The sequence below is a fragment of the Varanus komodoensis genome, unplaced genomic scaffold, assembly GCF_004798865.1.
Source record: "Varanus komodoensis strain SLA01 unplaced genomic scaffold, ASM479886v1 scaffold2, whole genome shotgun sequence".
Lineage (NCBI taxonomy): Eukaryota > Metazoa > Chordata > Lepidosauria > Squamata > Varanidae > Varanus > Varanus komodoensis.
In genome coordinates, this window is record NW_025335568.1 from 61,515,391 (window position 1) to 61,541,437 (window position 26,047).

General features: G+C 46.7%; 1 protein-coding gene across 1 annotated transcript in view; it reads right to left on the reverse strand.

Moving 5' to 3' along the window:
* Positions 1-26,047, reverse strand: part of PYGB (glycogen phosphorylase B) — a 46,847-nt gene that overhangs the window by 18,848 nt on the left and 1,952 nt on the right. The window contains exons 2-6 of the mRNA XM_044428460.1: positions 10,413-10,514; positions 6,033-6,111; positions 5,122-5,225; positions 3,086-3,217; positions 230-341 (exon numbers count right to left, since the gene is read on the reverse strand). Coding sequence (XP_044284395.1) covers positions 230-341; positions 3,086-3,217; positions 5,122-5,225; positions 6,033-6,111; positions 10,413-10,514 — 529 coding nt within the window. The remainder of the gene's footprint in view (positions 1-229; positions 342-3,085; positions 3,218-5,121; positions 5,226-6,032; positions 6,112-10,412; positions 10,515-26,047) is intronic.

Below are 26,047 nucleotides of genomic sequence, written 5' to 3' on the forward strand. Positions count from 1 at the left end.
TACAGCAGCTCAACTTGAGCTCACTAAATTAAGACTGGCTTGAACAGGGTGGGCTTTCGTTCCTTATCCTCCGAAAGATGCAGAGCAATGGTGAGCACAAAGAATTTTCTTCACACAGCCTCTGAAATCAAACCTGCACCCAACTCCCAATGTGCTGAAAATGGAGGAGTAGCCTGTGCTTTTTCCAAAAAGAAAGTTAAAGAGCAAGAGCATTAAGGACAGTACTTACACTCTTCAAGGTTGAAATCATTGGGTGCTTTGGCTGACCACAGCCTCATGGTATTGACTGTATTGTTCTTGTAGCCTGGGACAGGCGTGTCATAAGGCATGGCAAGGACGACCTAGCATTGGAGGAACAGGTGAGATTCAGAGCAGCTCAAGCAGCGGTTGTCAAGCCTTTTGCTAAAACCAAAGTTAAAGCTGATTTCAAACTATAAACCTGCACCATGGCTTAGGAATGCAAAACCGTCAGAATGCCTCTCCTGGTCAGGATCTACTCAACCTCTGAGGCCTTCCTCTGAGTTCTCATTGCAAGGGAAATTTGGAGCATGGCAACAAGGGGAGGGCTTTCTTGGTGGTGGACCCGTTTATGGAACCGCCTCCTCCTGCTGCTCAGCTGGTGCCAAATTTGTCATTTTTCTGGCTCCAGGATAAGATGGCCTTCTATGACAAGGCTTTTAAAGCAATATGCAGGGGCTTGAGGGGCTTGTCCATCCCAGGTGTTTTACAGAGTCTTTCTTTGTTAGGGGAATCATTCTGATGTGCTCGTATGAGGTCTCACCACTTCTCACATGACCTGTTCTTTCAACGCACCCACAATCTTGGTGCGGGGAGAGTTCCTTTCTGTGCGAGTGTTGCAGGTATAAGTGGAGCAGAGATAGAAAGGTGTGGCTTCTCTGCACGAGGCATTTCTTGTGTGCTGATGATCATCGATTCACAGGAGCTTGTTGGTTCTTTTTCCTCCAGGGCCTCTCCTGTGTTTTTAGTCATTTTTGTGGCTTTTCTTAGAGTAGGGAAAGTGTGACGAGTTTAATGCTTAATGCTTCAAACTGGCTTTATGCCGTTCACAAATGCGCCATTCCAGAGCACCACCTTGTGGGCAGAGAAATGAAATCCCCAGAAAAGAAATAAATGCTGACTTGCTTCTTCAAGGAAAATGGAAGAAGCGTCAGTAAACCTGTGGGATAAATTTTCGGCCATGCTGGGTGTCTGGAGCAAGGGGGGACACATACCTGCAAGCATATACACAAACATATGTGTATTCCAGCCACCCTTCTAAATATGGTGCATGAACAGGGACACATGCACATGCAATGCTCGCCTGCTGTGCTGTTCTTGCATACGTTCTAAAATGTAAAAACCTTCCGTTTAAGACAGAGTGGACAACTTGCACCGCTTTCCCTTGGTGGCACCTTGCCAGGATTCCCCTAGGCCCCAATTCGCATCCATATCCTCTCACTTCTTGCCTCACTCACCCACAAATTCACACATGCCTACTACTGACTCGGTCGAATCTTTCCCTTCCCTCAGTCCCTGTCCAAAAGGGGGAAAAATGCTCCAGGAACAGAAGTTCTGTTGCTGGAATGCCCCTGCAGCATCCTGGGAAACAAGCAGGCCCTTTTGAGCAATGTGTCCCAGAATGCTTTGGCATGAAGCTTCTAAGCGAAGAGCAACAGAGTCCATTCCTAGAGTGTTATTCCTCCCTTCCCCATGTATTTCTTCTTCTGGTGGCAGCTAATGCTAGGAGTTTTGGGGCCATCAGACAGTTGCTTGGGGGGCTGCCTGGAACCTGCAGGCCACCCTTTTGGCACCCCTGCTCCAGAGTGTTGCATTTCAATGTGGGACACCAGAGATCAAATCATTGTTTAGCTATAAAGAGATGGGATAGGCTTGGCAAAGTCACAAGGTCTGAATCTTGATGTACCAGACAGTGCTGCTTTGGGCAACTCGGCACCACAGACAGCAGGCCATTACAATAAACTCTGGAAAGCCCGAAGCCAAGTCACATGCCTCCTCAAAAGCTGAAGAGTGGAATCAGTTCTGAATGTTTCCCTAGCAAAGAACAGATTGCTTGTTTAGTCAGCCTCTGAGAAGAATGTTGCTGTTGAACCCAGTTAAATGCTGCCAAGCAACAAGCGTGGAGCTCTGCAATCGCTGAGAATGTGGAAAAGGTTAAAATATGGACAGGACGGCACTCGGAACAGGCCCAAATATGGCCTGGAAAGCCAAGAAGAGAAGCTCGTGCTTTGTATTAAAACATCTCCAGCCTGCCAAAGCTCATGAGAACTGGTGTGATGTGGTGATCAGAGAGCTGGAATGAGACCTGGGGCCTCCTACTCACTCACTGCATGTCCCTGGACTAGTCACTGACTCAGTCTAACCTACTTCACAGGGTTGCTCTGAGGATCAAAAGGCGAGTAGGAGGACTCTATAACCTACCTTGGGTTCTTCACAAGAGGAAAAAAGCAAGATATAAATGCAATAGCAATCCTGAAATAAATTTATGTTTAAGGTGTCACGGGATACTTTGCCTTCAGTACTGAGATGGGGATCATGAAAAATATGCAAAATTATTCCAAGGACAAGAGTCAGCCAAGTTTTGAGTATCTTGTTCTGTTCTTGAACCAGAAATTGGTTGCTAATGGTGCTAAAGCAGAAAAGGGTTTTGGTGGAGTTTATTTCTGAAAGCACAGTACATTTTTCTTCGCCATATGTTGGTGTTTGATGACTCAGACACCAGGAATAATTATATTTCTTTAAAAAGGGGACGGTTTAATTGCAATGAAAAGCAAATGGTTTCTGGAGACACACTGTTAGGAAGAAGCTGTGTGTCCCACTGGTGACAATGGGGAACCTCTTCAAGCCCTGCACTTTGAGCCTTGTTAAGATTCTATTCTTATTACATATAGAACAGTATTTCCCAACCTGATGCCTTCTATATATACTGGACTACAACTCCCACAATTCCTAGCCAGCACCCATTTGGGGATGGCTGCACTAGATGATGGTTATTCCTGTAGCATATTTTGCTCTCTTCTGCTATCCTAACTTGTGGTTTCTTGGAGGCAGTCTTAGATTTCTGTACCTGAGTATCAACCCACTTAACACCTTCTGGAGTGTGCTCCACCCGACCATAAAAGTGCACAGGAAGCATGTACTCTGGGCGGGCTTTTTCCCACGGGTTGCCATAACGCAGCCAATCATCGGCTTCCTCCACCTGAAAATTAAAAAGGGAGAAACGGATTACAGGAAGATCATCCCCGGCAGCCAGTTGCCCCAACCACATGGAGAGAGGCTATAATGTGGAGGGGAGCACCCCAGCTGTGGAATGCCCTCTCCAGAGAGACTCACCTGGCACCCACATTGCATTCTTTTCGGACTGGGGTGAAAACCTTATTTCCCCAAGCTTTAAAAAATATATTTGAGTGTTTTTTTAGACTTCAGCCGTTGCTGTTGCTGCTTTCATGACAATGCTACTTTATTTTGATTCTGTTTTAAGCTGGTTTAATTTTGTGCTTGCTTTTTAGTTTGTATGACTGATGGTCTTAAGCATTCCTATTTGCTGGCTAGAAGGCCTATTGTTAATGGACAGTAAAAACACAAACTGCTGTTGAATTCATTTATTCATCAACAGGTTAACTCCACATCTGTAGTTTCCACACCTGAAAAAGTCAGCGGGAGATCATTTGTATTCTGTTTGCCATCCATGATAGCTTAAAATCTTAGGCATTACACAGCTACAAATGCTGATTTCTGCTTGGACAGGTATCTGTCCTTCCTAATTCACTGCATGCAAAGTTGCCATGTCCTTGAAGAAAGTATTGGGACTTTTCTCATGATGCCAGGCACGGGGTAAATGTCTTAAGATGTGGAACACTCCTTATATTGGTGTCATCTTTCACGAGAACGCAATCCAGCTGTGGGGCAGGCAGGCCTTCTCCACAGCGCGCAGCCTCTTGCCCTTGTGTGCTACGACCTGTCCTGTGTTGACAGAAGCTGCTGCCGCCCATCCCCACCTCCATCCTGTGCAGTATCAGGGCCAGTCCTACCGTGAGAGAGAGTGAAGAAGCTGCCTCAGGCGGCAGAGGCAAGTGACGAGAGCGAGCAGTGCTGGAGGGCAGAGCCGTGGCGACTACCCTTCATCCCCAGTCTAGCTTTCTGTCCTTAGTTCTGGTGGAAGGCAGTCCTATCGGCACTGCTCAAGCAAAATTCAGCTAGTATTTGGCTGGCCTTTGCATGTGCGGGTGCCATTTTACCTTTTGCCTTGGGGAGCAAACGTCTTAGGCCAGCCCCGTATAGTACTGAACGCACACTTTGTTGCAGGATACTTCATCTTGGGTACCGAGACAAGTTTGTGAAGGAATATAAGCAGCCATCACAAGCTACGATGAGAGGACCAGGGGCAGCGGAAATGGTGAAAAGCAGCCAGGGGGGCAGCAGGCCACCCCTGGGATTGCTATCCTCAGGGGGACACTGGGGACGGCCCTTAAATATACCCCGCTGAAGGAAGAGACCAACTGCTCCTGGCTTTGGTCCCTCTCCTAGTTATCAGCCATCCAGGACATCAGCTTATTTGACCCATCAACACATTACCATGGGAAGAAGTGCAACTCAACAGATGAGCCCAGCATTATTTCTTTTATCTGCTGCCCTGAGGCAGACCCAGGTTCAATGCCTGGCATCCTCAGTTGGGAAGGATCCCAGACGGGAGGGCTGGGGAGGACTTCTGTCTGAGAGCTACTCGCAGCAGTAGTCAACAGCCTAAGGACAGGCGAACAAGAGGCTTGGCACAGTACGAAACAGATGCATGTTCATCTGTGATCCACGCAGGCCAACTGCCTTTGTACGGGCACTGCGGGTCCCTCCCTTTTCATTTGCAGTCCTTTTTTTGAGCATGCTTACACCCAGTGCCCAACCTCTGGCGTGCTTATCACCCCCATAACTCCACACCCAAGGATCGAGTGCTGGAGAAACTTGAACAGAGCTCCCCGCTGTCCCTGAGGCCTGGACAGCAGTTCTACTGCGATCACAGCCTAGTTGCAAGCTAGGAGCAGCTGCAGGGAAAGAGGAGGAAAGAATGCCAGAGTGCCAAAAGCAGCGATCCTTCTCTCATGGACGCACCTGCCAGCCATCAACAATCTTCTGGTTAAAGATGCCAAATTCGTAGCGGATTCCATAACCGTAGGCTGCGAGTCCAAGCGTTGCCATGGAGTCTAGGAAGCAAGCTAGAATGGCAAGGAACCAACATTTTTATTAGCAGAGAGAAAATATAACCCTGCAAAAAGCAGTTACTACTGGTGCTCTCTTTGTGCTTGTCCTTGAAAGACAGTACCGGGCCGAAGGAGTGAACAGAGCTGCTGTGATGTCCCGTGTGGCCTAAGAGCATCCAGGGGCCTGTGGTCTCAACCTCGCTCCTTCTGTGGGCTTGCATGGGGGCCTCAGACAAGCCACTCCCAAGCTCAGGCCCCATCTGCAACGTGGGGGCAGCATTCTGACTTACCTCGCAGAGTCGTTATACAGAATACAATGCAACACCACACACATTGTGTTAACGAATCTCATCATTTTCTTGACCACTCATAATTTTGTACCGCTATCGTATCTCCCCTTATTTGCTTTTTTCCTAAGCAAAACAGTCCCAGTTGTTGAAACTTTTCCTTACAGGGAAGTTCTTCTGGCTCCTGATCATTTGAACTGCCCTTTTTCTAACCCTACAAAATCCCTTTTTAGGTGCAGTGACCAGATTTGTACACAGTATTGTAAGTGTGGTCACACTATAGTTTTGTATACAGGCAGCACGTCTTTTTTCCAGATCCTTGCCTGATTATGCCTAACATGGAGTTTGCCCTTTCCACAGCAGCTGCAAGTCGGGCCAACGCTTTCCTCAAGCCGTCCACCACAGCCCCAAGATCTCCTTCTCAGTTAGCCACCACTAGCTCAATACCTGAAGCTGGGATTCCCCTCAACTCGCGTCACTTTACACTTGCTGATGCTGAAATAAATATCGGATTCATAGAAAAATCCCAGTTCACCTGCCAGACGTCCCAGCCCGCCGTTGCCTAGGCCAGCGTCTTCCTCAATCTCCTCCAGCTCTTCGAGGTCCAGGCCAAGCTATTGAGAAAAGCAAGCGAAGCAAGAGAAAGCTGCATTACTGTCAGGGTGTGTTGAGATGGATGGATCCTACTACTCCCAACCAAAAGGCATGGTGGTGCTATTCTCTCTTTTCCTCCTTAACAGGCATTTTTCTGGTTAAAAGAGGAGGAGGAGGAGGAAGCAGTGGAGGATTACAACATAACAACATGAAGAAGACAACATCTGCACTCTTGCAAAATTTCATGAATGAAGCTGTTTGATTGCAACATAAAGCCTCATCTGGAAAACGCCCTAAGTCTCTCCACCTGGAATGCTTTAAGTGCTTCATTCTTGTCTTTGAAAAGAGGAAAATTCGCCTATTCATGCTTCTCCTTGATGCTGGAGAAAGGTTATAACAGTCTAATGAGAACCATACATCACAAGAGAGAACATTCCTTTTCTAAAATTAGTGCTGTAAGTTGAAAGGTCTGAAAGACCTTCATCGGAGAGGAGAGAAAGGAAAAGCACAGGTTAATCATGGTGGTAAGATCACCACCGTCCCACCCCATTTCTCTCCCGAGATCATCAACCAACTACTCTCTTTCAGGATCTGCAGCATCTTGTGCTCTCTCTCTCCACCATATTGGGTGGAACTGCAATGAATGAGGAGACACATCTTAGACTACATGTCCTGCTGGGAGAATCATGCTTCCCCACACGAGTGCCATCCCAGATGCGCTGGATTACACCTCCCATCATTCACATCCAGCATGGCTCTGGGTGATGGGAACTGTAGTCTGACCCTCCTGGGAGGCACTTGTTGGCTGAAGAAGGTTGCTTTATGGGTTTGCACAACTGGGTGGGATGGGGGACAGGACCAACAGTGTCTCCAAAGGACGTTCCAGTTGAGTTCAATGTGCAATGAATGCTTCTGCTCATGCAGCCCAAACTGGCATCTGCCCTTGTTCCCAAGGGGGTTGTACTGCACAGGCTCTGCTGGAAGAACGGTGAAGAGGTTATTTGGGTTCAGCAGGTAGTGTAGTGAATTTTTCCAGTGTCCAGTTTTCCAGTCTTTTCCAAAAGACAAGCCTTCTTTTGCTTGTCTATATCCTTGTTGGGGAAATTCAGATAAATCCTGGTAGAAAAAGTTTGCTTACATGTGTCTTTGTGTTAGAAAATAAAACCTGCAACATCTCTGTGCCTCTTTCTCAGAAAGTACCAGAATTCCAAGGGAGGCTTCTGTTTAGTGTTATTTTCAAGCTGTTCCTTTAAGAGAGGGCTACTACCTTTGGTTGGAAAAGCCTTTGAAGAACGGGGCTTCCAAGAAAAGTTAACAGCTGGCTATTCTCCTGCTAACTGCAAACAAAACCTAAGGCAGCCAGACAAGTTTTCTAGCAGTAGTGCAATCACCCTCATTTGCATGTCAAGACCCACAATAATCCCTGTGCCTCAGTGATCATTATGTTAATCCCTCAAAATCAAAGCTATTGTATTAAGTCTCCTCTGCAGTTCTCTCACATTCTTTTTCACTGTGTTCCCCTTATTTTGTCATCATCTGATCAGCTGCCATGTCATGTGACTCAGAATCTATAAAACACTCTGTGTATGTTCTAAAAGCTTTTAGTCCGCGGTGAAGGCCACTACCTAGAAGCATGCTGTCGTTAGTAACTGCAGGAGGCCTGGATGATTTCACCAATAAAAATGCGGGGTTCAAGCCGATTCAATGTTCCCTGTGGGTCCTGGTATTCATTCTTGTCACTGGTAAGGAGACGCTGACATTCTGCATCTGTTATTACCCCATGATATGTATTAAATAAACTGCATATTATCTTTGACACAAGTGGTTTCATTTCTTCCTAAATATCCTTAAATTGAAAGTGAAGTGTCTTGGCTGGACCAGGACCCTGTGGCCAAAACCACCTTGCTTACTCTTCTCCGTGATCCTCTGCTGTGATCTTCATGTCTTTACCAGTGGTACCCACCCACGGCTGCAGAATCAGGCATTTGCTTCAAGCATTTGCTTTTGTTCATGTGAAACAGAGGGCAGCACAGCATGAGATGCAGGAGTTCTGGGTTCAGCTCTCCCATCACTGCATTCTGGGCTTACAGAAGCCGCAAGCTCTGATTGGAGGGTGGGGGCGAAACTTGGCCCTTCGTGTCATTTTCCTAATTGAAACTGCCCCACTTATTTGCCATTGCCCTTTTGGGAAAAATATACAGGGCTAAGAGAGGCAATGTAAATTGGGAAAATTGCATGGGGAGGTGCTACAGCCTCAGTCCCTGGGCCACTGTTCTGAACAGAACCAGACTTGCTCCAGTTGCTTTTAACTAAAACCAAGAAGCGCCCAGAAATCTGATCACTCTCTCATGCAGTCTGGCCTTGAGCTTCACAGAGAACTGAGCTGCTTGCCTTTGTTTTTCATCAAGAACATCCTCAAGCTGATCGCTGTTCAAACAAAACAACCTTTCCCCCACCCCACAAACAAAGAGACTAAATCTGCATAAGCTTAACCATGTATTACTTTTCCAGGCTCTGATAATAAGGTAACTGTTCCGTGCAACACACACGGGCAGACTCTGCCAAAAGGACTGGAATCCATGAGTCATGCTGCTTTTAGCAATAAACATTCAAAGAAGTGCTGTGGGTGGATTAAACTGAAACTTAAGGAGGCTGCAAAAATTAATGGGTTCTTGATTAATATAGTTTGGACCCAGATGACAAGAAAGAATACAGAAGAGTTCAGTGGAAGAAAAGGTTTAGGAAAAAAGGAGAAGAGAGAAAAAAGCAGGGCATTGACACAGTAAGATGTTTCAGACGTAATACCAGCGTGATACCATAGAAGACATTTCCAAACAGGGAGCGGAGTGATGGTCAGCTCTGGAACAAGCCACCTCACGAGGTGGCAAGTTCTCCTTTACTGGAGGTATTAAGGAGAGGCGAGCTGCCCATTTGTCATGGGTGATACAAGCTGCACACTACAGTACTGAGCCTGCACCGAGCAGATAGGAGAATGTAATGATCTTCAAAGACTCTTCCACCACTCTGATATCATGGACTACAGTTTGTTGTGATGCCTGAATGCAACAAACCAGTTTGCAAGCAGTTTTCAAAATAGGATCCTAAATCATGTTTTGCAGCAGATTATGAACCATAATTTGGGAGGATCTTCTGCCCCTGTAGAGGTCACTGGTTGGGAAAGCATCTGTGTCTTCTCAAGGATGATGGGGACAGAGGGAACCACATTTCCTAAGGCTTCTGTAGAAGAAAAATTGTGATTTGGAGCCTAAACTGTAGTTAGCGCAAATAAGAATTGGCATTATGTCTGAATAAAGCAAATGCGCTGGAGCCACACCTAGACATACTTTGAGTAGAGTTGCTGAAATCAAACTGTCATATGAGTCATGAATAATTAAAGTCCCATTATTTTTCATGGGGCTTCTCCAAATATGACTAAATCTGGATCCAACCCATGGTCTTCAATTTCTGGATCAATAGTGCCAGCCTGAAAGCTTGGAAGACATTATTATAAATTAAGAAGGAATTACAGGGGGAGAGGAGAGGAGAGGAGAGGTTCTAATGCAGAAACTTGCAATGTTTATTTTTCATGTATCTCCACATTTGTTCTAATGCAACTGCTAATTACTCAGCATGGGCATTATAGTTCCTTTAAAAGCATCTGTTGACTACTGTGATGGCTTCAATATGTAGACCCTCCTTAATTTCTCACGATAAATTGAATGCTAGGTAAGTTGGAATGCCTTACTGCAAGGATAGGAAGGTCCATTAACCAGATATTATCCTTAACACTTTAACCTTTGGCTCAACTGGAATAAAAAGTAGTTAAATACTTTGGAATTAGAATCTCCAAGGAGCTATCTCAGGTCCTGAAGCACTCTGTTCTGACAGAGGTTTTATTATCAAGCTGCTGCCCCTAGCACTCTACAGGCTCACTTCTCCAGCCAGGGATGATGGAAGTTGTAATCCAACAATTTGAAGTTAAACACTGCTGCTCTAATAGATCGGTTCACCCGCAACTCGGTGCTTCCAGATGTGCTGACTACAGCTCCTAGTGTCCCCAGGACACAGCTGGCTGAAGGATGCTGGGAGCTGTAGCCCAGCACATCTGGAAGGCACCAGATTTTGGAAGGTATTAACCACCTGTAGTGAAGGTTCCATAACACCCCTTAGCATATTGTGACAATGCCCATTTCCTCTTGCCATCAGCCCAGTTTTCAGATTAAATTAACACGAGAGCCCCGGGCCTTTTGCCACCCCGTTCACACTGGAACATGACCTGACCACCAGCATCATCCACCCAAGCCTCAAAGCTGAAACAGACCTGGTAAATGGCTTCGTCACAGGCGTTCTGCAGACCCAGGTTCACCATCGTGTTCTGAAGTGTTCGGCCCATGTAGAATTCCAGGGACAAGTAATAAATACGCTAAGGAAGTGGGAGAAAAGGACAGTGAGTCTTTATCATGTGCAATGATGTGATTCACCCCCTGATCCACTCACTGCCAATGCAGTAAATTATGTGCGGTTACATCTGTTTTTATACATGCTGGAGCCACCTTTCCTGTAAGAAGCCCAAGGCAATATGCATGGTTCTCCCATTACCCATTTTCCCCTCGCGACACCCCTGGGAGGTAGAGGCTATGCTGAGGAGGAGTGCCTGACTCGCGGTCACCCAGAAAGGGTCACGGCCAAGCAGGGATCTGAACCTGAATTGTCCCGACAATTCATCTGACAACCCACACTCAAACCACGTTCTGCCTTTGAGTGTGGGTTAATGCCTTGTCTGAACCAGCTCGTTGTATGTTACCTGGACCTACCTGGAGGAAAGGCAGGATGAAAATGAAGTAACTAGATTTGTATCTCCTGTATACAGGCTGCAGAATTCTGCTTTTCTGGGTACAGAGCTTCGGTTATCTGGGCACAATATTTTAACTTTTTTAACACGCAGCTTTAGGCCAGGGCGGGGGGTATTTTTATAAACCAACTGGCACACCGGAGTTCTGCTCCCTGTGCCACTGTGAACTTCACCAGATGATAACGTGTGAATGGCACAGTGACACGGAGCTCAGCAGGGGACACGAGTGGCGACACAACGCATACATCTTCCCTAGAGGGAAAAGCTGGCGGTGGCGCTGCCTGCACTCAGGACTTCCATCTGTCAGGCTCCGTTTAGCATCAAAATCCAAGGCACGAGAGAAAAAGAACCACAAACAGGAAGATGAACAAAGAAAATGAATGGGAGGAACAGAGATGCACCAGGCTACTCACTGGGACCCAGGCAATTGCAGAGGATGACAACTTCCCCTTGGTTCACAAGCCTTGTAGGCCGGAGCACTGAATTCCACCTCCTCAGGTTAAATTCAGCCTAGCTATGTTCCAGTCTGGCCCATGTGGCTCTGGCACCCTCCCCTGTACCATCACCTCTTCTGGAGCACCCAGCTTTGGTGGCTTCCTGGCCTTCGCACACACTCACACTCACTGACTCTCACGAAGGCCATCCTAAAAGGGTTACTTACGGGCAGCAAGAGCATCAAGAGAAAATTGCTGCCTTTGGGCCACCACCACCAGAATGCATCTCCCCCGAGCATCTGCAAAACAGAAATTGCCTGCCAGGCTGAAAGAGGGTCCACACCCTGCTTTTGAGAGTGAAGATGCTGCTCCCTGTGAGCACCAGAAGGATTCACTGCAGTGGAGGAAAACTGGGGCCAGCCTTCTCAATTACTTCCCAGAAAACAGCCAAGATCCTAGAAAGTGACAGAATTAATGTGTTTGGTGCCTTGAATTCTGCCTCTCTGGCCCATTTCTTGCAATGGAAATTGTCTGAGAAGAGTCCTTGAAGTTGAGGAAAGAAATGACTAAGCACAAAGTGTGCTGGGAGGAAAGAGCAAACAATCAGAGATTAGACCACTTAAGCAACTCTGAAATATTTATTGGCTCCTGCTCTAGCTTTCAGCCAAGATAAAAAAAGGAACGAGCTTTGAGAAGAAGCCACAGAGTGGAAATCCCTCAATTTGCTTGTTCAGGGTTACTCAGAAATGCTTTCTGATGACTTTCGTGACCTTGGCACACATTTGGTGCAAGTCACAGTGGCAAAGCTCCTGCTTGGAAACCAACACGGCTGGCTTCGTATGCTCCTGTGGGTGCTTGCAAATGCAGTACCAATACCTTCAGCTCTCTTAGGGCCCGGTCCCATGGCCTCTCCATATTGTCACAGGATTCTTTGGCATCGAGATTCTTTGGCATCGATTCTTCCCTATGATCTTGGGCAGGGATCATAGGAAGCGGACAGGGAAGGGCAGAGAAGTGGAGGAAGCAGCGGGCACTGCTAGCTGGCCAAATTGCACAAAACTATCTGGATGGGGTCCTCTCCAAAGGCTTGCCTGCTCATCACTGTGGCGCTAAAGGTGCAACACGGGCCCTCTGCAGAAGCAGCAGGGAACGGAGCAAAGCAATTTTCTCTCTCGCAGCATGTGCACTGCCATTACCAGCAATTCGTAACGAGCACTATTGGTTGGCTCCTGGATAAGGACCAGGAAGCCCTCTTTAGAACCCCTGGGGGCTTCTGAGAGATAAGAGGATTTAGCAAGGCACAGCAGCACTCTGTCACTAAAAGAGTCTCTCGCCCGCCCTCCCCGCTTTCAAGTTTGTGGCAGGCAGAAGGACTCCTTGAGAAAAAACGGGACGGAGCGTGAAATGTGATCAGGCCACAACAGCCACCACCCACTCATGCTGAAGCAACATTATGGATTTTAATATGGCCATTCTGCCTTAAATGGATTGTGGCTTTCAAGATAAGAAGAGTCCTCTAGAAGGAGACCTTAAATGCAACCAGTTCTGCATTTTGATCCAACAGATGCTTCTGGAAAGCCGGCTTGCTACAAGCCTTGAAGTCTTGGGCTTCAGCAGCAGAAGCAGTTCCTTATCCGGCTGCCTTAGCAAAAGGTGCAGAATTCAAGGCCTGGGGGATAAAGCCAGTCTTTTGGGGTGGTTCAAGAGGCCACTCCCCCTACTTCTGAACCCACCCCTTTCCCCCCAACTTGGGTCACTAGGTGGTTCCCTGGCTTTTGTGCAGGCTTTCACCCTTTCAAAGGGTTGACATGTTCCTGCTTAGTTACTGTTTGGGAGAACTTCAAGCAATAAGAATAAGAATAAGAAGCTGGCAGTACTTGGCCCTATCCATCCCTGGGATCCAGCCTCCAAGAGCTTCTCCTAAATGCTGTTTGCCCTTGTCCTGCTCTAAGTGGAGCAACTGTACCAAGGAACAGCCTTTGGACTGGGGTGGGGAAGGGGATGGGGGAATGGATCTGGCTGAGCAGTCGACGCCATCTTGAAGGCCTAACCCAGGCACTGACTGTGTGGCACCAAGCAGAAGAGGGCAGGACGGAAATCGAGGGCTTTTCAAGGTAAAGTGGGACCGAGTCTGAGGGTTCTGTCCTGGAGCCCACACAGTGCCTGACAGCAGAACAAGCCTCTGCTCAAATTCATTTGCCAAAGCAGCACTAAAAACAAAAAAGCAAAGGAAAGCACCCAAGAAATGGCTTAACAAAAACGTCTGGACTGGTTCACAGTTAGGGATATAAACATCTGGGCACTGTCGGCTTCTTATTGAAAGTTCTGCTGCAAGAGAAGCTTTCAGTCAAGATTTGTATTTCTAACGTGGAGTCCAGCACTCAGAGGGTCCCTGGACTTGCGGTTGCAGAAAAAGAGCCTCCACCCACATGATGTTGTACAAGGAACACAGCTGGGGAAACCTGCAAAAGCAGTGTATGGCAGGCACAGGTGGGACGCGGCTCAGATCCCCAATCCCAAAAGAAGTCAAGAATCTGGATATTTGCCTGTGATGGTGCTAATACTGAGGATTTGTTATTCTGGTCAAGAAATCCATTTTCTCTTTGAGATTCAGCTGCCTGTAAAAACTCCCTTTCTTGCATGTACTTGTAATGACCTGCGTGGGTGATCTCGTGCTGTTCTAGTCTCAAGGCCAGAGCAGGATTCTTGCTAAACAGACCGAGTTATTTCAGCAGGGCTGCTGCAAGCCCCCTCCCTGCATGGCTCCCCCTGCAAGACGGAGGAAGGGACTCAGCCCACCAGCGCTTGGGCTGGAGGGTCATCTCGGAAGAAGCCACTCAGCCAGCTAGTGACTAGCTAAGCAGGCTTATCTGAAACTTCTCAAGGCTTCTAACCATAGAACTAGGGGCAGGTTGGAGTTATTTATTGGTCCCTGTTCTAGCCTTTGTTGGCAGCTTGATCTTGCTTTTTGCCTTGTGACTCTCTGGATCACGGACTGGCTCCCAGTCCCTTATTTTTGTGTGTGTGGAAAAAAACACTTTATCATAAAATTTTAGTAAGACAAAATTATGAAGAGGAAAAGATGTAACTCTATAAATCTGAAATCACTTCCCATACATGCATATTAAATGCACATGTGTGTGTCAGTATGCAACTTTTGGAAAATTATACATAACCTTCAAGAAAGGCATATATGTAAACATTTGCAGTGGTATCGCTATACCACCCATTCCAATGTTCATTTCATTATTACATTTCTATACTGTTCAGTAACTGAAGCTATATGGGCAGCCTCACACAGATCAACAGTATCCTTAGGACTAGCATGAAATGGGCCCCAGATGACCTCAAAACACTCCTACTGGTGGCCCATGCAGGATTCAAAGTGGCAGCAAGTTGGTGTTTCTTTGCTGCTCTTGCCTCCCCTGAATACACACAGTCATTGCGGAGTTCAGGTCTCTCTCCTTTTCCCTTTTCAGTAGATCAAGGCGGAAGAATTCTAGCTGCAGTCCTTTAGTGAGTTAGGCTGGCTTCGCAATACAGTGTGAGTAACATAAAAGTTGTTAGTGAGAAACATCTACCAAGTTAATGAACCTCTAATTGCTGAGTTAGTTCTTGCCCATTGCCAGAAGTTGATCCCAAACTGAATGCCCTTTCAGTTTCCTGAAAAGAACACATGAAAATTCAGAAAAATCCCATGATCAAAAATAGTTCCTTTGTACAGCAGAGAGATAAAGGGAAATAAACCTTCTTTTCTCCTAACAAACCTCCTTTGCTGCTGCTCTTACCATGACTTTCAGAAAAAGAAAAGAGGAGACTGTTGTTTGGGAGTGAGGGTAGAGGAATTGTTTGGAGAGATGAGGAGTCTGGAGAGTTGAGGTTGGGAAGGACCAGGATTCATCTCTAACTTGATTATTATCCAGGCTTGGGAGGAATCCAGGGACTTGCAAAACCCACTTCATCATTCAAGGCAGGCCCTAGGAGCCTCCAAGGTTCCTTTCTGAGCCTGGCTCAGGAGAACAGGAACACATGAAGAGCAGGCAAATGGGTCCTGTGAGAAATGGTTGTAAGAGCTGGTCTATTTCCCCCGGAGAAGAGAGTAGGGGGAGACACCACACCAGCCTTCAAATACCTGAAAGGCCGCTATTCACACAGAAGAGGGAACAGACCTGTTCTCTTGCCAAATCAGAGGACAGTATTAGAACAGGTGGGTGGAAATTGTAGGGGAGTAGTTTTCACCTAAACATCTGGAGTAACTTCCTAACAACTAACATGAACATTGGAACAGGTTGCTTTGGGAGGTTACGGACTCTCCCTCGCTGGAGATCCTTAAGCCAACACCAGATGTCCCTTTGTCAGGAATCCAGTAGCTGCATTCTGATTTGCTCTAGCTGACCACTAATGTCCCTTCCAACTCTGTGACTTCCTGACTTTGCAGGCAGCTCTATGCTGGACCCTCCTACAATGGTAAGAGGGAATGCAAAATAGAGCTCCCCGCTTAGCTGCTCTGCCTTTAACAGCAGCTTCAGCTGCAAGACTGAAACAGTGCATCACCTTCATGCTAAATTTCTGCATGCCAGACTGCTGTTAAATGTGTAGGAACTGGCACTACTAACTGCAAAGTGACTCAAAGAACCATCTTTGCCAAGCATGTTCAGTAACCAAAGTAACAGTAAACATTCAAGTGCCAGGTGGGCATCAGCTGGCTTGCGGCAACAGCAACGGGCAGCTTGCGGCCCATTAGATGCTTTGGCCTGACGCTTCCATCATCCCTCACCATTAGCTAAGCTGAATGGGGCTGATGGGAGTTGTAGGGCACACCATCCGAAGGACCAGAAGTTGCATGCTTCAGCTCTTCAAAAAGGAGGCACCTTCATTACTAGCAATATCCACCTTTTAGGTTCAACTCACTTTCCGCAAGTGCTCGCTGTTTCATGGCCTTATACTTGGAGGTCACTGCAACCCGAAGACCATCTTTCGGATAGGAACAAGGTAAACATTCCAAGCACGCTGCTTAATTATGTGTGAAGCTCTCCTGCTCACATTTTTCTGAGCAGAATCAAGGGAGGCACAGCCCACCTCCAGCCACCCCACATGGATTTAGCGTGTGCCCCACAGCCTGGGGGCAGCCCTTCTGCAAACTGATGGAAGCAGCGTTGTCCCTCATTCTGCTAAAAGCCCCAGGTAGGGTGTGACTGTGTGAGTTATCCAGCATGTTCTGCCATTAAGCAGCTATTTGAACATAAGTCACCCTGGAACAAATCTAATCTGGCCTTTCAAATAGACCATTCCAAAAGCTGCTCGTAAGGACCCAGATACTGATGTGGAAGAGGCTGAAAGAGACATTCTACGGTTGCTAGGCACCAACCACCATTTCCTGTCATTGCCAAAAGACTGAAACTTATAGGCCAGGAAAATGATAACGACCCTCCTGCACTTCTCACCCCTTCCTCCAGGTGCTTTCATAACACGTACAAGATAGAACGGCTGCACAGTTTGGCTGCTGGTACTAGGAGCTGCCTGGATCCATTATGGATGCACCAACAGGTCCTGAGTTGAGGAAAGCAAGTTGGTGGAGCACGAGAAAAGACGCAGCTGCGTCATACGGGGTTAGGGGCTACATGGGAGGAGAAGGCACACGTGTGAAGGTGCAAGCAGTGTGATGAAAAAGGTGAAGAATCCCGAGTGCCAAGAATATACATTTTATATCACTCTACTCATTTCAGAAATACACTTTTCCTTCTTCTGGTTTCCCTCCCTTTTCCCTGTGAGACTAAGGGCCATTTACTTTTCCCCTCACATCACTTTCTCCTATTACTACTCAGGCCATCAATCTATTTTGCTCAGACTTTGACCTGTAGATACTGACTGGCAATGGCAGGCTGCAGACAGAAGGATCTGCAGCCCTGCCTAGAGATTCCAGGACTGAATTCGGGATTTTCTGCAGACAAAGCGGGTGCAGCGCCACTGACCTACAGCCAGCTCTTGGTTTGACTGCTAGCATTTTTGGTTAACTTACATCTGGGGATCTGTGGTCTGCAAGTGTTGTTACACTACAACACTCATCATTCCTGACAACTAGCCATGCTGACTGTGGCTCATAGGAGTCAGAGTCCAGCACATACTTGTTTTCCCAGACCTGAAATGAAAGATCTCATGTAGCGAAGCCAAGAAAGAATTCCACCCCAAACTTTAGAGCATCTTTCCCCAACCTGACGCCCTCCAGCTGTCCTGGACAACTGCTTCTATCATCTCCAGTCCTGGCTGGGGATAATGTGAGTTGCAGTTCAAGCCATCTGGAGAGTCCTGGGTTAGGAAGGATGGAAAGAGCCACTGTTGGAGCAAATACCACTGGGCAAAGAGTTCATTGCTCGGACAATGTAAAAGCAGGTCTTCCTACATTTTCATCTGATTCAAGGTGCAACCCCATGCTGGTTTAGACAGAAATAAGTCCTCCAGCTCCCAGCATGCTCATGGGAATGATAGCAGCTGCACTCTCAGAAATGTAGTGGGTGTCGGCTTAGCGAAAGCTGCTCAAACCTCAGAATGGATTTCTTTCTCAGCTCTGCTGCATGAGATCTGTCGTTTTGGGGAACTAGAAGTCCTTAGACTCTGACTAGCTGGGGAATGCTGGGAGTTGTAAGATGCTCTTCTGTCTAAACATGCACAGGACTGCACTCTTAAGGGTATAACAAAGGATATAATAACAAAGCAGGCAGTCTGTACTTTACTAATTTTTCTCCTGGAAGGTTTCCAGACCATTCAACTCTGAATGTATAGGCTCCATTATTCTCAGAACTACACAGCTTTCTTCTTCACATATTTTGCTGTATACTTCCTTGAGCTCAACACATCTACAGCATGTTTGGGAATGCAAAGCAGTTGGACATGTCCGTTCTTTTCTTTTTTTCCTGGCAATATTCCTGCGAGAAGAATGATGAAGCATATTTGTTCCCTTGCAGTGAAGAACCACTAGTTCAGAAAACATGAATAGCACATTTCCATTGAATCTATGCACATAATGTGAGTGCCTAATATTAACAGACAGTTTATCGTTAGCAGACTTTTATCCACCTGGAGAGCTGCAGTAGGAATAATTCCCTTAATTTGAAAATTGACCTTTTTCTTGACATGCTACAAAGCTCCACATTTCCAAGTATCTGCAACAGTATTCTGGTTTTAGAGCTAAGTAAAACATTTTGAGTCAACCTTCCCTTATCCTACACCATGCATCCTGTGGATAATAGGTACTGTAGTCCAAGAAATCTGGAAAGCACCACTTTGCTTAACTATAGCTTAATTATAGCCCCAGCTTCCCAAAAACCATTTAATGCCTATTTTAAATTTCTGCCTTTCGCTTAAAAGGAGAGTTGAAATTTATATTTGCCTTTATTCATTAATTTAACCATTTCTATTTCACTGTTCAGCCCTAAAATGACTGTAAGGTCAGGTAATGTATTGCCTGTAGGGGTCAGAGCAGTCTTCCCCAACCTGGTGCCTCCAGATGTGCTAGACTGCATGTATGATGGGAAATGTAGTCCAACACATCTGGAAGGCATCAGTTGTGGGGAAAGCTGGCTTGAACGAACAATGAATCCTTATTAGAGGATTTCTGGGACCATCAGCTTGGCTGCTGTGGAAAGAAAGATACTGGACCAGCAGAGTGTTTACCCATTCGGGCGTTGCTTTTCTTAGGATTTTATAGGAAGGCAGCTGGCTAATGGGACCCGGGCTGGTATAAAGCTCCACTGGCAAGGTGCGCTTCAGGGGAGGAAGCAGTATCAGCTTCTTTATGCAATGACATCATGCTGTGGATGTTGCCATTTCTACCTACATTGATGGGCCACGTGATATGGGCCAATGGGCACCAATGTGCCTCCATTTAGCTCCTTGGTGGTCACCAAGGTTCCCTGCCATTTTCTCTTAGAGAAGATAAACCATTTTGTTACCTGCAGCTAGGAATGCTATGAAACCGGTTTCTGGGGATGCTGAAGATTCTGCACTTAAAGGAGATGTTTAGTGTGCCCCCAGGCCCCACCTTTACCATGTACTCAGCTGCTCGGGCAGCTCGCTGTCCTTCTCCACACCTCCCATGGCAGCCATTTTATGGAAGTGCCTGTCATGAGCCAAGGTTCCTCCTTCAAGCAACCACCAGCCATAGACCCCTTTCTTTGCAAAGCCTTGTTTATTGCTCTGAAGTACAAATCACTCAGAAGAGATCTCTCAGCATGCACAGAGTGGCCTGGTGAATCCAATCTAGCGTTTACCTCCAGGAACCCGCCTTATGAACAGGCCTGGGCCCCATCTCCTCCTTGGAGACCCCTCCCACTGGCTGTACATCTTGGTCATTCCCAGAAACTGCCTAGCTCAGCAAAGCTCCTGGCCTTGAAATAATCACCTCTGCTTCCTTCATCTTGGGATCGTGACAAAGCCCATCCTCTACAGTCTCAGTATAATTCGCTTCACATTCCGATTCTGAATCTCCCGAGATGCAACAAGCAGTTCATGAGAATGATTGTACCAAATGGCCAACCTTCTACCCGTCAACAATGCCCAGGACAAATTTATTAACTGGCACATAGTCCATATAGGTTGCACATCCCAAGTCAGAACCTTTTCCACGCTACTGCCAACACTAACAGACTCTTGAGATCCTTTATTCTCTTGTAATCCACTTCAGGATTTGCCTCAAATAAGAAGCAGAGAAATTTTGGTGATAAAGAAATGGTTAACAAATGCATGTGTGCATCTCAGAAGGTTTGCACGGTGAGGCGTGTCTAGAGAAGACAGCTGTTAACGCAGGGCTGCAGTGTCAGCAGTGCTGGGCTCTCGGCTTTTGCCCAGGGATGCCATCTGCTAACTTCAAGATCAAGGGGCTGTGGTCCAGTAAAGCTGAGTGTGCACTTTTGAGCATCCCCACAAGTGTCCTGCTATATGCATTTTGCAGGGGAAGGTCAATATCGGCAAGCAAGAAGTTTCTCAAGATATCTTATCTGCAACCACTGATCCGTCCAGTGAGGAAGCCCTGGAACGCTTCAGAGAACCTGGGAGCTGTCCAGAACACCATCAGAAAACCCCCTGATGGTACTTTCCTGATATGATGCTTCTTTTTACAGAGACTGAACAATTCCATCCTCTTCATGCAGCAGCACAGCCAGGGTGTCTTCAGTTTCAGCAGTCGTGGTTAGAGCTGCTAATCTGTGTCCCAGAGCATAACTAGGAAACCTAACCAGGACACCACAGGACTGTTAAAGGTCACATGCAAAGGACTGCCCATCCATCTGTGAGCTTGTTGGCAAAATGATGACCTGAACTGCTCTGGCAATGAGGGAAATCTGGAAAATCTTCCACAAGGCGACAGATCTGAGAAAGCATTTCTCCACAGTTGGATGGAGCAGGCAGGTTTGGGGAGACAACAGAATCAGGTTACAATTCAAAGGCAGCCTTCCAAAGTCTGTGCACTTACATGGGGGCAAACTCATTTCGGCAGGGCTTACTTAGGGTTGCTGACATTTGAAGCTGGAACCATTAGGAAACAAACATATTTAGCTCAAGGCCATTAAAAACCTTCCCTGGCTCATTGTTAAGATTAAACTTCCATTAGAGGACAAGCAGCACATCTGTTCTGGTTTTCTTTCTGGCCAGCAGCTGGCAACTTTCTTCTGTGCAAACATCCATGGGGCGGAGGTACCACATACATCATCTGCAAAGGGAGCCTGCTAATTTTCCCACTAGGAGTACAGGCTAGCTTAATTTGGCCTTACCCAATCTGGTGCTGCTTCAGAGATGTTGGACCATGAACCCATCATGCACAGGCAGTAGTGCCACTGAACTGCTGGACTGTGAATGACAACCACTGTAATCTAACTGGAGGTGGGGACTGGAGAAATCTCAGAGAAATTCCCCATCTTTCCCCTCCAGGGATTTTCAGAGAAATGAGGCAGAAATGGCTCCCTCCTCCATTTTCCAATTTTCCCATTGTTTTGCCACCAAGACTTCACAGTCTTCAAGGCAACTGGTAGGGAGAAGGCATAAAAGTGAGGCGAGATCTTCCCCCTTGAACAGCTCCCATCTGCACTACTGTTATCATTGCATTTTATTATATCCCACTTTTCTTTCTCTTGCAAAGTGGCTTACAAGGTTCTCCTTCTCTCCATTTTATCCTCAGACAACAAACCTGTAAGGTAAATTTCGATGAGAGTCCATGAGGAACCCAAGTTCACCCCATGGTGAGCTTCCTGGTTGGATGGAGGCCAGAACCCAGATCTTCTCCAGGGCTCCTAACCACTGCACCGCACTGCTTCTAAACGAAGCAAACTCTAAGTTGGCCTAGGTCAGAGACAGGCCACAGGAGCTCTGGGGGGGGGGGGGGAGTCTTAATTCAGTGTCAACTCCCCCCTCCCCGCCCCAGCATAGCCGCTAGTCCCTGGGACCACACCAGTCCGCTCCAAGTACTTCCTCTCCAGCTGAAACACAGCAAGATCCCATGAAACCCCACTGCCCACCCCTGCAATGGAGCAGCACAGAGAAGCCTTGGAGAGCCCTTTGCCCTGGCACAGCACCGTGGCTGCACATCCAAGCCAAGCCACACAAGGCATCACCAAACAGCTTCCTCACCGTCAGAGCAATATGGCAGTGGGACCAGTTGCTTGGAAAGATCCTGGGCTCTCCCACACCAGAGACTTTCCCAAAGAAACTGGACAGCCACCTGATTCAGGTGGTGCGACTTGGTGTCCTGCAACAGCAGGAGGTTGGACCCGATGGCTTTCATGGCCCCTTCCAATTCTACTATGATTCTATGAAACAGCTGAAGGACCCGCAGTGAATCTGGGAATGAGTCAGTGGACAAAGCCCTTCTGTCCTTGCTCAGTTGAAGACAGAAGCCCTGACAGAAGATTACTTGCGACTACAGACTAGAAGCCCTGACAGCAGCTTGCCCTGTGGCTCCGTCCTCGCCATGGTGCTGCCATCAGAGCAGGCTTTGGGGCACATGCTCAGACAGTGGCACATGGGAGAACTTTATGGCAGGTGCTCATCATGACAGCACCCACAGCCACAAGAAAAGTCCCAAGCTGCAGTGTAGACCCATACCCTAAAAGCAGTTCTGGAAGTATTCCTCTCCACGAAGAGCAGGCCTTTTGGAGCCAATGGATTTTAATTGCCAATTCAAGACAGAGCCACTCCAAAATACTTTGCACTGCAGCAGGGAACAGCATTTTGCTGCAGGGAAAATTTGCCCTGCCCCAGATATTGTGAAGACTGGCCCCTGACCTCAGAGGGAAGGGCGGGGGCATGAAGGCAGCATCCCTGATAACCTGTTCAGAGTCTGACAATTCCTAAGTGTCCCACGACCACCACAGCTCCCCTTCTCTGTTCTGTGCTGCTTGCAGGGATCCCAGCAAGATTGCTTCTGGTATTCCGAGGCCCGGCTGTGACCTTTCTTCATTGCCCCACTGCAGTGCCTGGAGCTGCCCCTCCCTGAGCCAGAAGGCAGTTTTCTTCCACAACCTCTGCCACCTACAGCCAGGGCAAAGGTTGCTGCTGTCTCAAACAACTCTGCCCATTTGATTCTGCTGCCTGCCCTTGCCTGAAACTTTATCCCACAATCCCTTTTACACTGCCATTCATTCATCCAAAATATTTATTGGCTGCCTTGCAGGACAGGTACCTTCTTTCTCTTCCTTGAAATCACACCTCCAAAACCCCTAAGAACATAAAAAAGCCAGACCAGATCAGACAAAGGGTGCATCTTATCCGGTGCAGGAAACCCACTGCCTGCATGAGAAGGGCATGAATGCACCAGCACCCTCCCACCTGCAGCTCCAACAACTGGTGCACACAGACATATGGGGGTTAGAGTATATCCATTTATTTATATCCCAACTCAAGGCAGCTTACGTAATTCTCCTCCTCCTTTCAATCTTATCCTTACAGCAATCCTATGCAGGCAGGGCTGAGAGTCTGTGACTGGTGCAAAGTCACCCAGTGAGCTCCACGGCTCAGTTAGGCCTAGAACCCAGATCTTCGAAGTCCCAGCCATGTGCTCTGAAGCACTACGCCTGTGTGTTCCTTTCATCTGTCCTGAACCTCCCAGCAATCAATTCATGAGATGCCCTGAGGTTCTTCCATTGTCTCCATATCCACTTTTTCCATACTGTATATAATATATAGCCAGTATATACAAGGTATCCTCAAGCTATCCACAACAATCCCAAGATCTCTTCCTTGCTCAGTAACTGCTTAGCAAAAATGTATCATTGGAAGTTATTGGGCCAATATTGATCACTTCACCCTCACTTCCACTGAATTGCATTTGCCATTTTGATGCTCGTTTGCAACTGCTTCTTGCCTTAACAATGCTAAATAATTTGGTTTCTTCATCAAACCAAGTTCTAATTCCAGATCATTTATGAACAAGTTAACCCACTATTCCCACAAAAGCTTTGGCTCAAACCCTTTTGTCCTCATTCCCAGGTATGAAGCCCACGCTCAATCCCTTTGTTGAATTCTCCATTGCTGAAACAGCACTGAAATCTTAGAGGAAGAGACTGGTCTATAACATGCTCTGTGTACTGCAGATGTCTGTAAGCTAATATAGTACTTTTGTGAAGATGTGCTAATTTTGTACATTGCATAAGCTTGATCTACTTGCTAAGGCATGGCAAATGCTGTGTGAAAACAAGCAAAAGTTCAAACTTCAACAACCTCATATAAAATCAACAATATGTAGGATACTCAATCATTAGTGAGGTACCTCCAGCACCCCAGGAATAATACCAAGCTGGGCGGCGGGAGGGAACCAAGCAGGCCTGTTTATTGACCAGCGTAAGAATAGTTGCAAGGCGCTTGCTTCCTACTCCCTGCCAGAAAAAACACTTGGCTCCAGCTGACAGTTGCCCTGGGACTGTAGAAGGAAAGGAAGAAAATGTTCTTTCCCCATCCATTGGTCAAAAGAACAAGAGCCACCAATTGCTATTCAGGCAAGAGCACGAGCGAGGAAAGATCAGTCTGGCCTGAAGTGCGTTCAATACCCACCTTGTTCTGCACTGAAAACCTGATCTCCTCCTCCCATTCTCTCTCCTTCCCTTGTGAGTTTTGTTGTTTTAGTTTGTAAGCCCGATGACAGGGCCTGTCTTTCTTTTACTGATGTGAGCTGCTTTGGAAGACAGTAACTATCTCAACAGAGGGGAAATGCAATAAACAAACATACATGAGAACTTGCTTTGAGGACTTGAAACCTGCTGAATGCAAAAAATAAGTTTCAGGATGTGGAGTCTGGAGCAAAACATTCAGATTCCAAAATGTAATATGCGATTTTCTGTCGTACATTTTTTGTTGCAAATTCTGTACTGCAGCAAGCAAATCTGTGTTTTCAGACAGAAACCTCTGGGCCTAGTTTCCAGATAGGGTTCACCGCTAATTGGAAGAATGACAATTTTGCCCTTGAAATGTACTTCCACCCACTGAGAGGTACAAATAGGTATGGTGATATTTTGTTTTGAGCTCCTCTTTGTTAGTTGAAGAGGAGTCAAGCTTTTGAACAACTGCTCCAAATATACTGTAGATTGACTCATTTGAGACAAATAATATCATGCCCATTTGTATCATCCCCACAGTTTTTAGTTTCCATCACATCATACTGCCAATTATGCCATGCTGCCATAATTGGAATTTAAACTGTACACTTTCCATCATTCCCTTATTCCCCAGACATTTATATTTGTTCTTTTGAAATTGCCTGATGCTGCAGAGAAAGATTACAGAGACCACTGCAGTGCTCACCAAACAGTGAATGATGTTCTCATTAATATTGAGCTGGAAAAAATACAGAACCGGGCAATACAAACTAACCAGGCGTGGAAAGGGGACATTGTAAGAAATTATTCTCTTGGAATGCTGGAATTCAGAGTCACCTAATGAAATTGGTCAGCCTGGCAAGCTTAAGACAAATGAATTCATCTGATTTCCACAAAATGTAAGGGTAACCACAAACCACAGATAGTTTCAAAATGGGGGAAATTTGTGGAGGGTATATCAGCCAATGGCTAACAAACAGGTTATGGTCTGTGTTGACAAAAGGCCCACCTTGGATTACTGGATACTAGACAAACCACAGTGGATGGTGGCATCCAATGTAACCTGTTTGGGCATTTCCCAAAAGCCAAGATTTTGTACTTAGCAGCTTTCACACTTCATCACTGATGGCTCCAGGCAATGGTACAGTCAGGACATTTCAGACTCTGGACTTAATGGTATTACATGGGAATCCTCTTTAGTGAAGTAAGACCACCCTGCTTCATATCAGGACCCCCCTGCTCATTCTGCTACGTAGGTCCCTGGACTTCCTCCCTGGGTCTGATGGCACTGCTGATTTGGGATGATTAAGAGATGTTGGACTGTGTACACTTTCTCTGGTGTGACCCAGCAAGGCAATTCTTGTGTACCTCTAAAACATTTTCAAAACCAAGTGCTTGGTTTTTAGGGCCTATGTAATAAGCATCATTAGCTCAATCAAATCTGCACAAAATGAACTTGCTAATTCTGATGACCTCCTGGTGCTTTCAAAGACCGTGTGTCACTCAAATACCCTCAGCATCTCTCCCTGGTAGGAATGGTCCAACCATGAAGGCAGATTAGGAAACCGCCTGTGTTGCAAATGTTCCCAGTGCC